We start from the raw sequence: 16,285 nt of genomic DNA, 5'->3' as shown, positions 1-16,285 counted from the left end.
AGTTAATGGCCACAAATGGGTTAGTAAGGATTAGGGAGAAAGAGGGAATAAATAAAACAGTAGCCAAAATTATGCAGCAGCAACTGTTTTTCATATCCCTTTCCACAGTGCATTTTTTCTTTAAAAAAAACAAACATTTAGGGGTACTCTCATTTTGACTCAAGAAAATCACCATTTTATCGGGAGGGGGATACGGTAAATGGACAAAAGTGCAAAGATTCACAAAATGTTTAGGGGTATGCGTACCCCCAGAAAAAAAGCACTGCCTTTCCAAACATGCTGTCTTCTGCCACTCCTTCAAAATTTTCTATAACATGGCAAAAGAAATTTCTGTCTGCCTTATCATTTATCAAATCAGTCTTAAAATGAAGCCATGTTTAAGCATAAAATAAGCCAAGTAAAAAACATTCACTTGTGTTATTCGTAGTATTTTTTTAACTTTATTAGTATAATTAGAATTACAGTATGACATAAAATAGCGAGCTTTTGCTAAACTCTGTAAAGCATTACATGCGTCTGCCATAAACAACCTCTATTATAGATTTAGGTTTTATTGCCACATCACTGCACTGAGGTGCAATAAACATTCAATGTCATCTTTTGTTTTTGTTTTTTTAAATTATCCCAGGAGTAAACAGAAACTGTCCTCTATAAGAGTGTATCATTATTTTCAAGGAAGACTTACTATTATTACATGGTTTAGCAAAGCACTGTAAAAAAGCTACATAGAGAGAATACCTTGTCCTTGATAAACTGTGCAATCAGGTTTATACAATATACTATTCACATAGACTAACAAACTAAGAGATGATATTATGCAGTCATTGCATAGCAAAAAAGCAGACTAGTTAAGTAATATTCACATCTAATGTGCAAAATGCAGACCAAAAAGTAGCAAAATGGATAATTAGGAAGGTAAAATGCCCTGAATGAACACACTAGTTTAAACGCCAAAAATAACAAGATAAACAAATACCGAAGTTAAAGAGTCGTATTTTATTTTATTTTATTTTATTTTCTATACATATATCTACACATAATACCAGAAGATTACACATCCTCCTTTAGCAAGCTCCAATCAAATTCGCTCATCAAGTTTAGACAGGACTAAATGGTAGACAATGAAGCATTAGTTTTTTTGTTTAAAAAAAGTCTCCTTTTCTAAAGAAAAAGTTAACTATTTCATTTTGTAGATACTAAGTGAGCAGCAACCTCTTGATTTATTGAGAAAGAGTATATAAAACATTGCCTGTAACATGTATAGATATCAAACTGACTATCTTATTAGCTATTTTGATTGAAGGTCCATGTAGCATTGTTTTTTTAAAATGCATTCACTACCATGTGTTATGGATTCTGAACCACTGCGTTAAATGCTTCCAAAATCCCATCAGTGTCTCCAACATTTTGAAAATATCCGTCTCTGAAATTTGACTCTCCCCTCTTAAAATAAATTCTCATCAGAAATGAAACTGGCTAGAATTATTTTTTTGAAGGGAATACTAATAACTTGCAAAATGGACATCTTGTATTTAAAGCCCTTACATATTGTTCCTACAAATATATTGCTACAGTAAAAATGAAATGTAATAAGTTTACTCAATAAAATGTATTTTCCTGTACATTCTTTTGTGTATGTTTTTTTCTGTATTTAATGCTACATATATTACATCACTTATAATTAACAGTTATGTATCAGCAAATATAGCAATAATATACAGATGATTTTTGTCTTAAATATTTTACCATTTTCCTACCAAATATAACTCCATTTTTTTTGTATTCACGCGTTACCTGAGCATACCAGTCTTAGCCTAATAATATACACTGGATGACAGCTTCAACCTGCAAGTACTGTACAGATAGCCACTTTACAAATGGAACTAATTCCAAGCTCTCCTCTTTTTCTTTCTTACATTTAGTCTTTTCATTTTCTTTCAAATGCCACTGACTCCTTTTTTTTTTTTAACTGCAGGCTCTAAATATGTTTCTTTTTAAAATATAACATATTAAGAGCTTAGAGAGGTGAACCGTACACAATATATTAAGAACATAAAAAAGTAAAAAAATGTACAATCTCATGCTGTATATTTACAAATATTATCGAAATAATAGATTTTGTCTTTCTCCTATCCTTATATTTCAATCTAAAGCTTTTAATGTACGGTTTTATAAAATAATACATTCAACTTTTCTAGAGCTTGCAAAACTGTGTTCTTGTTTTTTCCCTCTTCCTATAACAAACAAAAACCTAACCAAAACAAAAAATTCACCCTGTAAATAATCCAAGAGTCGATTTCTCTAACGCGTTAGAAGTAATTAGAGCTCTGCACTTAATGTGCAATAGATTCAATATTATCAAGTCAAGTGACAATCTGATGCTTAAAATAAGACTGCAGCGAGAGAGCATATTAAAGCATTCATCATCGTTAATCAAATGTGCTATTCTGTGATAACCTGTACCATTAGTAAGTAGGCTTCCTTTTATGTAAATAACATTATATACTTTTTAAACTGGTGGTTGGTAATTTAGGCAAAGAAAGAAAGAAAAATAAATCTAGGAAAAATATTGTATTTTCTGGAATCCACCACTTTGGAAAGATGTATATATTCTATAAAAGAACTGAAAATAAGTAGCACTCCAAAAATGGAAAATACCATACCATATGTGCAACATGAACATATATAAAGACTACTTTACCTTCTATCATTTTGCATAAAAATATTTCTCTTCTGACATGTACAGCATCTGTTATGGGAACATTCAGCAATAGGCTATCTACAAGTGATTTGGATTTCTTACATTTCCCTCTCTTGTTCAGATTCACGGTTCAGAATCAGGTGTCTACATCACATTGTTACAGCCCTAGAGTACAGAATTAATATCTTTTCTATTATATATTTATATATATATATATAATATACTTTTACTTCATAAAATAAGGAAATCTCAATTTCTTTTAAGACAGAGGCAATGAAGCAAATGGGAATTGCTGTGTGTTTAAAACCAAAAATAATAATATTAATAAGACAATCCCCAGTGCAAAAGAGACTGAACAAACTATATATATGGTTAATGGGGTTAGTGAGGAGGAGGGTTTTGGTCTTTAAGCTGGGGCTCTCTATTTAAATAGGTAGCCCAATACACTAAATTAAAAATCCCAAAAAGCAATGGGAATGCTATTCTTGATAGTCGGTCAATTTTGCTGACGCTGTTAAAAGTTTTCTTGGGTTCTGGAGGTTTTGCTGCGTCAGATTTGACATCTTTTGGCTCTATTGTTGCGCTTTTAGCAATGGTAGCTAGTCCAGGGTCCCTTGCGATATTAGGGGTGAAGCTAGTTGCTGTCGCTGGTGCTGTGAACGAGTTGTTTTTCATAATCAGAGGATCCTTTACTTTCTTTGGCTAGGAATGAGAAAACATAGACTTTAATCCAATACATCCATTTGATCATCCATTCCAATGCTTGGACGGCTCCGAGACATATGTATGTTTTAGGAATATGCAAAACATTCCTTTTGTTTTCCACATGGATATTTCCATATTGAAAAAAACAAACCATGAGATTGCATTTCCTGGCCATTTATGCACAAAAGCAGATGTGCACATTTAGGAAGGGCAAAATTTTCTGATATTTGTTTAAAAGTCATGGGGAACTTTAAATACACATGTGTTGATGGGAATGTATATATGTAGGTTGTTTTATATAGATAAGTTTGTTTTAACAGAAATTTGTCCTGTAAGCATGGGTGCATCCTTTCCCATAAAAATGAAAAGGCTCTTTGATAGAGTAGGATGTAGAAGAAGGGGATACCACTGTTTACACACTTCCCTGAGAGAAAATCAATTTAATTTAGTGGAATTTTATTTTGAATAGACATTCCTATGATTGCACAATTCCTATTATGCATGCCCCCCCATTTGAAATTCTACCTAGATTATATTGTTCACCTAATCTCCCATTCTATACATGTTGTTTTGCACAGCAGCTTCTGAGCTGCAGCAGCAGACTTTGTAGTAAAAGCATTGAATTATTATTATTATTATTATTATTATTATTATTATTATTATTATTGCCTGTAAAAGCTCATAACAGTTATTTGCTAGCCCAGTGCATTACATTACAGCACTGCATATGAGAGGGCTAGTAACTGGTTGGCAGCCATGCATGGAGAAAGTGTCACTTCTATGTTTGCCAAGTGCACCTGAGCACAGAGATGTGTGGCAAAACTACACACATTCCTTTTAGAAAAGAACGGAACTCTAGATGAGAGAACTCCATTTTCTCCATTCATTTCAATTAAATGAATGGAAATCCAAATGAACGAGCTCCAAATGAAATATCCATTAGTTTGCCATTAGTTCTATTCATTTAATTGAACTGGAAGCCTGGAAAGGCCTGTACAGACCATAGAGATGTCACATGTAGGAGAAAAGAGGCAGAGAGCAGCAAAACTGACAGAGGTGAACGCTGTCCAACCCCTTGCCTACTTTTTTAAACAAAACCTTTTGGCATCGTCTCCAAGAAAGCCTCCAGCAACGTGCAGTCTTCTGCCAACGTCACAATTTTCCCCAGTGCTATTATTTTCAGACTCAAGGGTCTGGATGGCACGTGCATATACATCACTTGATGTCTTGTGATTTGATGAATCATCCCTTGGTGGCTCACTGCTGAATGTCCAAATTTTCTCAACTGAAAAGTCTTATTTTGACATGGCAGCAAGGGTGATATGCAAGCTGTCTTTGAGGTGCTGAATTGATGTTAGCTGTTTCACACATATATGCAATTGCTCAGCAATTCACATGCGTATGTGTGATTCACTCTTAGTTGCAATCTGAAAAGGAGCTGCAGTAAATTCCATATTTCAATGCAGATATGAACATTTTTTAAAAAAAAATCTTAATGGGCTGCTGAATTCATAAATAAGTTGCTTGTTAATGTTGAAAGGGAACTGCTAGCATCTGAGTTGTAACATCTTTGGGAGGAATTAATGATACTGGATTCCTTGTAACAGTCCTAATTCAAGGGGGAGCGACAGAGAGAGTAAATTGAACTCAGAGGGGCTTACATTTGAATGAGAATGTTTAGGACAGATCATCAAGTTCAAGCACTTTGGTTCTGTAGGATCATGTTTCCCATGCAATGCGTACAGTGGGTCATATGACAATGTATATTATTACCTTTTCGGGAACAACACTCTTGCCATCCCATGCATAGCCTCTCTTTGTAAAGTAGTTCACTGTTGCAAATTCAATCAGTGCCGAGAAAACAAACGCATAACACACGGCTATGAACCAATCCATAGCAGTGGCGTAAGCCACCTTGGGGAGAGAATTCCGTGCACTGATGCTCAGGGTGGTCATTGTCAGCACAGTTGTCACTCCTGCAAAGCAAAGCAAGAACATTTCAGAACTCATCCAATCACCACCCTATTGCCTACTCCCATCCACCTCACAACTGCGATATCGCTTTGAGTATATGCCATTGTAGAAGAAGAGGAGAAGAAGAGTTTGGATTTGATATCCCGCTTTATCACTACCCGAAGGAGTCTCAAAGCAGCTAACATTCTCCTTTCCCTTCCTCCCCCACAACAAACACTCTGTGAGGTGAGTGAAGCTGAGAGACTTCAGAGAAGTGTGACTGGCCCAAGGTCACCCAGCAGCTGCATGTGGAGGAGCAGAGACACGAACCCGGTTCCCCAGATTACGAGTCTACCGCTCCTAACCACTACACCACACTGGCTCTCTCAACTGTAGTTAGTTACAGACGTCTTCAGGTTTGTTTAGCAATACCATGGTCCTTTTTGTAACGCAAACATTGGATCCACCAGCAGGAGCATCCCCTGACCAGAGTTCCACTCGGGGTGTGCTCCAGCAAGCAGAGCAGGGGAGTGTGGCTTTTGTCTTCTACCCCTTTAGTACTCAATGCTACCTCTCACACTGTCCCTGATGTTTGGAGGACCCTTTGGATGCATGTGAGAAGTGGCACTGGCAGCCACCAAGGGAGGAGGGATTGGCAAAAGTTGTTTCTCCTACTCTGCCTGGGGGATCCCTTCCCCTGGATCAAAAAACTTGAGTCCACCAAAGGAGAAGTCTGGAGCAGATATAGATGTAGGAACAGATCAGTCAAGATCCAAAGAGCAGTAGCTCTTAGAGTGCCCAAAGGCTTGTATGTTAGTGTGTTTGTGTAGGAGGCATTGCTGTGGGCAAATCCTAAATCCAAGCTCTCCTTGACACGTAGAAGGAGTTTCAGATACCTCACATCCTAGCTATAGATAAAACTTACTGAGTGACAGGCATTATTTTCATTCAAGTATTCTCTATTTTTATTGGATTTGAAGTTTGTTTTATGCCTGTTTTTATTGTTAATTGCTTTGTGATGTTTTATGGGAAAAGATTCATAAATGAAACGGATAGTATTGAACATGTGCAGGGTAGCTACTTTTTTATATACCACACCATCTTGTGCATTTTTACATCAAAGAAATTTCCACTGTGGGCAATGGTGCTTGCTTCCAGGCAAATGAACCCAGGATTGCAGCATTAGATATTGCAAAGTGTGTTCTCCTTCATGGAGAGCACGTGTTGCGGTGGGGTCTGCTGAGCCACCCCTCTGTTACCAGGCAGGGTCTCTAAAGATGGCCTGGGGCAGTGATTGGTTCACTGGATTGCTGGGGTAAAAGTTATATTGCAATCTTGGTGGGAGGGGTAAAATGTTTAAATACTCTGCACGCAGCCTGGAGCTTTCTCTTTGTGCAATGGATCACCCACCCACCCGCCCTTGAGTAAGGGGTTGTTGCATTGACCTTGCTATGCCTGTCATGGGGTCGTCTGCCGTTGGGGCAGGGGCTTGGTAGGAATTTTGTCCATCTGGCTGATTGGCTGGGCCATTTGGTTTTTGCCTACTGCGTAGCAAATCGTCACAACTTGTAAGGTTGCGGTTAGGCATTGGTTATAAATTGGTGGAGGAGGGGTTAGGATAGGCTGGACCTGCCCCTCCATGGTTGCTGCGGAAAGGGAATTCCGTTAAAGGAATCCTGGGGCTTGCCATCTTTTCGTCTAATCCCTGGAATGGGACTAGGGCCAGCAAGCCTTCGGGGAGCATGCGGGTGAGAATTGAGGGTCTGTGACTCAGCTCCATTTCTCCCCGACTTGCTTTCCCCCGCACTGTCTTTCGGTGGTGCCCGGAAGTCAGTTCTGTCCCCAGGCGGGGGGACAGATAGTCTTAACCAATGCCTAAACAACCACTCACGGTTTTGTATTTAAATAAAGTTGTGGCCAAAATTATGCCAAAAACCTTAAACAAAAATTAAGTGTGCGTTGTGAGTTATTTGGGGGGTGGCTTGGGGACCTCAACACGCAATAACATAGAATCACAGAGAGTTGGAAGTGACATGAAGGGTCATCTAGTCCAATCACCTGCAATGCAATGCAGTCACCTGATTTATGGCAGTTCCCATGCTGTCTATCTTCCATAAATACTGATGATAGCAAATCATCAGGTTGCAGCTGGAGAAATCAAGTCATATGAGGATTGTCCCTGACCACTGGACAGGGTGAGGAAGTCCACATGAGAGGACAGAAGGTAACCCTATTTAGGTGTTAAAACAATTTGAAAACAGAACACAGAAACTGTGGGAGTGGGGATGAGCACACCAGCTCTGCTGCTCTCTCACCCCCTGCCCCTCATCACCTCCCACAAATTTTGTGCCTCACAGCAGGGAGCCTCTTATACTCCTGCAGGCTCACTGTGCAATGCTGACATCTGGAAAATCAGGGTTTTACATCATGTGGAGACGTGTACTTGTCCCCACTCTTCTTTCCCTGTGGCCTGGATTAGTATAATTCCTGAATAGGACTCTTGCTGTACCACTGAACTGGCAAAATGTCAGTTAATTGGATGATTGTGATGGTTTACCACTAGGGGATGCCATTTGGATTTTCTGCCTGAGGCACCAAAACATCTTGAGGCAATCCTGATTGGAATCACATCCCTCTTGGCATTTGAGGCAAATTACAGTTATGGCTATGCCTCAACTGGACGAGCCAGCTTAATGGTTTTCAGATGAAATGAATAGTCCTTTCCATTTGTCTTCTTGTTTCTGAGCCCTATCTCACATGCTGCAGCAACATTTTCAAGCTGTTCTCCACAAGCTTAAAGACTAATGCTGATGAAATAAGAAAAATATTGCTAATGTTGATTAAATAACAGGGGAAATGCCACTGTGATCATATACTTTGCATTTTGAGTAGTGATGTTGCTCACCTGCCGCTGAGCAATTTTATTTTAACTAGCTGCTGAGCTTTTACTGAAAGTGAGAGGTCTGTATCTCTGTTGCATTGCTTACCGTTGCGTTAAATCACATATTCACCAGTTACCTTGACAACTGCAGACATTTCATGTATTAAATCTCTGCTGCAGTATATTTCCACTGTGTCAAGTGTTAGCCAAAACACAGAGCAATCAGAAATATCTTGCACTATCCATATTCAGATGCATTATTTATTGTCAGAGGGGGGAAATAATATGACCTTTCAATTATCAGTCATCCCTATTCTGAAATGTCTCCAACTGCATAACGATTTGTGTAGAAAAACTGACTTTAAGGCTGTAGTCCTGTCCAGCACAATCCTATGAATGTCTGCTATGGCCCGTTAAGTTGTATTTACTCTCACGTAAATGTGCATAGGATTAGAGCCTAAATCACAAAGAAGTACATAGATGGAATTTAAGCACCCTGACCACCCACAGAATATTGGATCAAACTCTGCTGTCTATTTCTGTGTGTTTACATTCATATGAAATATTTGGAGGTTTTCCTTTTCCATGATAGCTAAACATAAAGCTTTAGAAGGGAAAACCTAGTCAAATGCAATATAGATAGATAGATAGATAGATAGATAGATAGTCTCCCAGAATAAATTGAATTGCTTTGTGCAGCCTTCCTCAACTTGGTGTTTTGCACTGCCGTTCCCACATATAGCAGACAATAGCATACAATTCTCATCTGGAGAGCATCAAGTTGAGAAAGGCAGGCTTTGTGTCTGGAGCTACTGACAGTGTCTCACAGAAGCCTACATGGAAGCCCCATCACCAGTAACGGACCAAACCCAAAGAGCAATGCTGGGCATGCTAGTCCTGCTCCTGCTGCAGCATCCCCTGTTGGCACCACTCCCACACTGCCCAGCCATACAGAGCTTGCCTGTTCAACAGGGAAGCCTGTTGAACAGACAGAATTTTTCAAGTGCTTAGGACCCTGATCACGCAGGATTGTGGAAGGCTTACCTACGTTCAGCAGGCATCCCATCAGTGGATGAGTGGCTGGTGCCTGGAGAGCATGGGGCCCACTCTTTGTCCATGCAACACTTTATGCATTGCACAATACAGCCATAGACTTCACAAACCGGCATTTTATTGGTTTCTGTGGTCCTTGTCTTGCTATTGTCTAACACCATGATGTTGCCACAGAAGCCTGGAGATAAGAGGTGCTAAAACACTGGTTGGGGGAAACTGTTCTCAATTATTCTGCTTATTACAAGACCAGAGCAGGCTAGTCCATTAGGGCAATTGAAGAGCTGCCCCACCAACCTCAGCCAGCCCCCAACCAGCATGCCTTTTACTAACAACCAATCAGGAAGTAGCTCTGTCTGTCACTGACTCTGACTTCACTTACGTTTGGTCTCCCTGACTTTCGCCCTTACCAGTCCAACTGAGCACCAGTCACCAGTGTACAAGACACTTACCAAAGACAGTTCTTGCTGGAACAGATTCTCTGTTGAGCCAAAAGGATACCTGGGATAGAATCACTGTCATGATGCAGGGCAGGTATGTTTGAATGACAAAGTAACCAATCTTTCTCTTCAAATGGAAATGGGTCATCATCACAACATACTCTCCTGAATGGGAGGGGGGAAACCCAAGAATGAAACGTCAATGAAATTCCTATGGAACAACATGCTTCAAATTCACCGAACAGAAAACATGCAGAAACTAGTATACTTTTTGTGCGTGGGATATGTTGTTTATTGTTTTTGCAAAGACTCTCCTCCCTGGAAGAGAGGGGAGTGGTTGTGGGCGGGAGCCCGAGCTCCGCCCCTGGCCGGGGGCCTTAGCCCCCGCCCCTCCTCACCTGGCTGGCGCCCACACCCACCGGAGGCAGCCAACCAGGTGTCTCCGGGGGGCGTGTTTAGCAGCTTAATGCTGCGGCTCCAGCTCCGCCTCCTCCTCAGTCGTCGTCGTCCCGCAGCGTCCCGCAGTATTGGTGGGTAGGTTAGGCATTGGATTCATGTGTGTCAAGGGCTAGGTGTGGCCATCGCCTATGCTATCTACCGTGGGTTATTCCGTTAAAGGAATCTGGCGGTCGTGTATTCCGTCCGATGCCTGCTTGGCGGGAGGCCATGGCACGACCCTCGGTGACATCAAGGGTGAGCCTATAGCTGGATTAGCATCAACAGGCTCCACCTACTGTTGAATAAAGCCACCTCCTATAGTCATCCAATGCCTAAGCCAATACCTTTTCACTGCTGTAATCAATAAAGTTGTGGCCTTTTCTTGCCCATTAACCTTATATCACGTGTCCTTGTGTGTTTATTTCACATAGCGGGGGTCGGGCCCTCGATCCACAACAGCTAGTCAAGAAATTCAGGAAAGGTTAAGAATTCCAGGCTTAGACTTTTGGAAGTGGAAGTGTTCTCCCCCCCCAAAAAAAAAATCATCTAAGAGGCTTTATCAGTAAGATACATCATGCCAAATGATTTAAAGCTGCACTTTCCATCATCTTAAAATTCCATTTGGATAGATTTTGCCAGTGACCCCTTATTTCTTGTTTTTCTCCTTCTCCTGATAGGGATAAACTCAGCAGAAGCATCTTGCTATCTGGACATCTTTTGGAGAGTATCTGCTCTTTGCTTATGGGACATCGTGGCTTGGATTGCATAGATCAGGTTTCTGCTACCTTTGGATCACCAAGCTGAATACGGCTCATCTGCCCTGGTTGGCAGTGCTGTCACAACAGCAGCAAAAATGCAGCTTCTTGTTTTTGTTGCATTTCTAGGACTGCAAAAATAAGGGAAGGTCATAATGTATCTGGGATGGTCACTATTCATAGCTGGTAGATTGGGTTCACCTTGGTCATCTCAAGTTGTGCAACCCTGGCATAGATTGACATTTGAGGGGTTTGACTCGGCTGACTTTGTTTTAGGAGTGGTGATTTGCCCAAATGTCCTTCAGACCCTTCCTATATCTTGGTTTTATAAATTAGTTTCCTGGCTTAGCTTTCCTCTTTTAAAAAGGGCAAATTGTTCAATGAAAATCACGGTGGTGTCTGATAACTATTTAATGGCCCTTGTGAAATGGTGTTTTCCAGAAATTAAGCAAGTGCCTCCTTTTTAATCTCATCATTTGTGACAGTTAGTTGAAAATTTAATATCTTGAAAAGATCAAATTCCTCAGGGTGTCTAATAATGTGGTATTGTATGCAGCACAGAGAGAACCGAAAGAAAACAAATGTCAGCAGAGAAAAGAAACGAGAAGCTCAGAAATCAAAGGAAATCATCTCCTCAAACCAGAAATGATGCATAAAATAGTTCTAGATCTTTTTGAGCAAGGGCCCCCAATCATGTCCCAATGTGAAATGGAGGGTGGTTTATATGTGTCCCACTCTCTATAAGTAAATATAAGCCAATACTTAAGAGCAAACCTAGTGGTCTTTGGTGACGCATCAGAAGGCACGTTCAGCCAGTTTAATGGGGACTAGTGCATGGTGTGTGGGAATGCTCATACAGATGTGAAACAGATGTGCAAAGAGTGTTTTCTAGGCGATTCCTACCCATCTTACTCCAAAATATATGCCAGAAGCAAAAACAGTTAAGGTGTTTAATATTACCAAGGTCTGAAGTTGCACAGCAGCACTCTATCTTTACTTAGTCTAGCAAAGTATAAATTAATTTGCAAGGATGCAGAATTATTGGGCGCAGGGGGAAAGCAAGCTGCTGGAATGCACTGATTTTAGAGATTTTCACCTATTCATAAAAATATTTGTTCAGTTTCATTCTTAATCGTTAAGTAGGTTTTGCACAAATACTTCCTCAAAATGTTGCCAAAAAAATGATCCAGGGAGCACTGGAAGGCTTTGTTTCAGTGAAAGGCTTGTGAATCCAGGATTGTTTAGTGTATTAGAAAAAGACAACTTAAGAAAGAAAATCATATTGATTTATATAATATATTATCTACATGGTGAGGGGGTCACCTCAGGAAGCATGAATCTGTCTGTTTCAGATCATGTTACTTTTGCATGTTACCATTCCATTCCCCATGATTCCATGTTAATCTGCCATTTTGAAATCCATCTCAAAATATGTCTTTTAATTAAATGCAGTTAGCTGTGAATTATCATTTCAAAAGATGTATTTATTTAATATTATATGTAAATAAATATTTTATATGTTTAAACCACTGAAAATATTTGGAATGTTGCAAAATATGGTGGATGGCTAAAATTCTGTGTTCCAGATTAACCAGAGAGGTGTGGGTCAGGTCATTTTATATAAAAAATCATCAAGAATCCCTGAGGTATTTCAGTGAAATTGATTGACAACAAGGTGAGCAAGATAATTAATGCATGGAATTTATTTACTGCTGAAGACACTGCAATGGCTTCTAGGTGAGGTGGCACAAAAAGTAAATGTGTCCTCTCTCTTACACAGAATTTTGAAAAGGCAAAATATCTGCCTTTGACCTTTCTTTTGTTATGTAAGTGCCAGGGAAAATCACATGATTTAAAAGGTGGGCCTTCATTAATCCTTTCATTTCCCTCCCCAACATATATTTTAATGGTCATAGTTCACTCTTCAATTTCTCTTGAGTCTGGTTTGGAATGTGTTTTTTTTTAAATGACTCATCTACTGTGTCTGCATATGTAGATAGATGGATACAGTGCTTTTCCTGGGGGGTACGCAGGGGTACGCATACCCCTAAACATTTTGTGAATCTAAGTTTGGCCTCATTGAGGGGCAGTATTTCAATATGAGTAGGAAAGTGAGAGTACCTCTAAACATTTATTTTAGAAAAAAAGCACTGGATAGATGATAGATAGATAGATGATAGATAGATAGATAGATAGATAGATAGATAGATAGATAGATAGATTAGATAGATAGATAGATGATAGATAGATAGATAGATAGATAGATAGATAGATAGATAGATGATAGATAGATAGATAGATAGATAGATAGATGATAGATAGATAGATGATAGATAGATAGATGATAGATAGATGATAGATAGATAGATAGATGATAGATAGATAGATAGATGATAGATGATAGATAGATAGATAGATGATGATAGATGATAGATAGATAGATAGATAGATAGATGATAGATAGATAGATGATAGATAGATGATAGATAGATGATAGATAGATGATAGATAGATAGATGATAGATAGATAGATAGATGATGATAGATAGATAGATAGATGATAGATAGATAGATAGATAGATAGATGATAGATAGATAGATAGATAGATGATAGATAGATAGATAGATAGATAGATAGATAGATGATAGATAGATATACTCTCTAGTTCACTATTTCCAACACAGACTCAGGTTTATCAAGCAGAGGTTTCCTAGAACCTCGTCCTTCATACCTCCGATTTAAAGTATCACAATAACTGAACCTGAGATCTTATGCACTCTTTCACTGCATAATTTCCCCCCAGGATATCCCTCCAGGGTTATGCATATGTTTATGTATCTAGTTATCAGGGAGGGAGAGAACAGTTTGCAAGCTTAGCCTTTTCTCGTTCCTCCATTGTATGTGTCTATTTAGCAGTGATGTGGCAACATTTCAGGTGAGGGCCTCTCCAACCTTTCAAAAGGGTCCCATCTCCACTGTGCAGTGTTGTAGACTTAGCTTTCTTTCTTCTTCACTGGATAAGTTCCTTTGATATTGTTTATTCCTTGAAGGAAGTTCCTATCCTGCTTTGTTTTGTTTTTACTTGTCTATGCAAACATCTTGTGCAGAACTTGGCGCTAATCATAAATAATAGTGATTAATGTCTTTTAAGCCATTATGCTAATTTTGTTTTGATATCTTTGCAAATTGGAATCCCTTATTTTTTCTGCCTGAACTGCCTCATTCCTGACAGCATTGAGAAGATGATGTGAACAGTGACTCGAATTTTAACTATGCTCCTTCCATTAAGACTACATTTCTGTAGGGAACGTAAATAGCAGGATGGGTAAATGATCTTTCATATCCTGGCTTCTTTGGATAGAAATAAAGGTTTGTTTTGCACATTCCTGAAGATGCAACCAGTCAGGCTGTATTTCTGATACAGCTCAGCACTCTCCAAGATGCTTATTTAGTTCATGATTGACATGGGAAGTATGCTTGTGTGGGAGACAATATATTACAGTGGCTGGAACCTCAGATTCAGCTCTGTAAAATAGAAATGGCTGCTTTCTTAATGGGATAATTTGGTAGGTTTCATTGACCATTCAGTCTGAGACCAATGAGGGTCTTTCTTGAAGTCCACTCCCATTGGGTTTTGCTAATATGGCTTATTATTATTATTATTAAGATGAGGAGAAGGAGAAACGGGCAAAATAAAACTAATTTTGGTAGCTTTGATAACCCAGTGTTTGAACAGTTGTATGCATGCCAGGCAGCTTATAGAATGTCATGCAACATGGACACTGAGCTCTGTTTGTTTATATGCTTGAGCTTCACAGGCAGCGTGATTTATTTTCCCAGAAAATGGTAACACTCAAGCTTATGACCAAATGGTGCTCAATTTTAACAGCAAAAGGAGTAGGTGGGTGACAGGAACTGAATCTTCTCCCAGCTGTCACTTATTATCCCACAACCCATTTCCCACAACATTTGCACAGCTAAAACATCCAAGGGAATGGACAACAAAAATTAAAAACTATAAACGTTTCAAAAATAACAATTTAAGAAAACCCAAAAGAGAGCAGCAAGTAAAATCAAGATGGGTGGTTTGTCAAAAGTTTTCTGCTTCCTTCTGGGATGGGATAGTCTACCATTTCAGAACCACAACAGAAAATCCTTTCAAGTGTCCCAACTGACCACACCTCAGATGCATGTGAAACATGCGAGTGGAACTCAGGGAATAAAAGTCATAGGTAAAATTATACACTGTGTGAAAAGAACTGTCCTGGATCACAATTAGTCACTGGGCATGTATGCTGCCTGGGTTCTTTAACACCAAAAAAAATTGTCCAGAATATTCCACAGAACTCCCCATATACTTCAGTCATCATTGGAGCACTGCTTACAGTGCTGGCCTTGTCTGAAGGAAGGTTGAGTACCTCAAAAGATAGGGCACTTTTGGTGGTTATGCCTATACTGTGGGCTTCTCTCCCTAGAGACTACCATATTTTGATATGGATTCTGAGATTTTTTTCCTGTGATTGTTGTTATTTACATTTATTCATTGCTCACTATATAAAATGTCTCAAAATGACTTACAATTGTAAAAAAAAAAAAGCATACACAGACAAGTCTTTAAAACAAACATCAAATAAAGCAGCATTATTTACTAAAAGTGTTCATCCTGCAATATTATTAAAAGGCTAAATCCTGCCCCACTCTATGAAAACATGAACCCCAAAACAGGCAGAGTTACCATATGATCCCAATCAAGAATAAAAGTTTCAGTGTTAAGTTTTGATAGCTTTAGGTAGTTAGATTGCTGCTGCTTGCTGGTGGTGTAAAATATTTTCTATTTCCACTACCAAATAATTTCAGTTGTATTGTTTTTATTCTTTTGTGGCCTGACTAGAGCGTTTTGAAGAGCATATGGCAGAGGACAAATTTAAAATAAATTATAAAAATACATCTCATGAGATATGTCATTATTTTATGCAGAGTTCCTGACATTGATAATACTCTTGCTGATCTGGCTTAGTAGAGAGAGAGAGAGAGACCATATTTATCACCCACCTGTACTGGACTGCACAATTCCAGAATCTACGGTTTGTCCCATGAGATCATATTGATTCAACCGAGAGCCATCTTCAGCTACTACAACAGACCTTGCTGGTTCCCGTGTCCATTCGTACATCACCTCTGATTTCGTATAAGCATCTAATTAGAGGGGGGAAAGTCATTTCCAAAGATGGCTCAAAAAAGTAATAATTGGCTACTCTGTTTCTCATCACATCATTCCCTTTCCTGTTCCTCTTGTCAACAAGACTGTCTTTTCTCCCAACAGTTTATTTTATTTTGCAGCATCAACATTCCAATGAAGAC

At 39.1% G+C, this 16,285-nt stretch overlaps 1 protein-coding gene across 5 annotated transcripts in view; it reads right to left on the bottom strand.

The window, feature by feature from the left end:
• Positions 1 to 977: 977 nt before the first annotated feature.
• Positions 978 to 16,285, bottom strand: part of GABRA1 (gamma-aminobutyric acid type A receptor subunit alpha1) — a 39,763-nt gene continuing 24,455 nt past the window's right edge. For all 5 annotated transcript variants that reach the window (XM_053376467.1, XM_053376466.1, XM_053376468.1 and 2 more), the window contains 4 exons: positions 15,977 to 16,120; positions 9,743 to 9,895; positions 5,180 to 5,382; positions 978 to 3,403 (listed from right to left, as the gene is read on the bottom strand). In XM_053376467.1, coding sequence (XP_053232442.1) covers positions 3,083 to 3,403; positions 5,180 to 5,382; positions 9,743 to 9,895; positions 15,977 to 16,120 — 821 coding nt within the window. In that variant the 3' untranslated portion in view covers positions 978 to 3,082. The remainder of the gene's footprint in view (positions 3,404 to 5,179; positions 5,383 to 9,742; positions 9,896 to 15,976; positions 16,121 to 16,285) is intronic.

The sequence above is a fragment of the Podarcis raffonei genome, chromosome 2 (assembly GCF_027172205.1).
Source record: "Podarcis raffonei isolate rPodRaf1 chromosome 2, rPodRaf1.pri, whole genome shotgun sequence".
Lineage (NCBI taxonomy): Eukaryota > Metazoa > Chordata > Lepidosauria > Squamata > Lacertidae > Podarcis > Podarcis raffonei.
The sequence above is the reverse complement of the archived record's forward strand: the minus strand, read 5'-3'. Positions and strand labels throughout refer to the sequence as shown.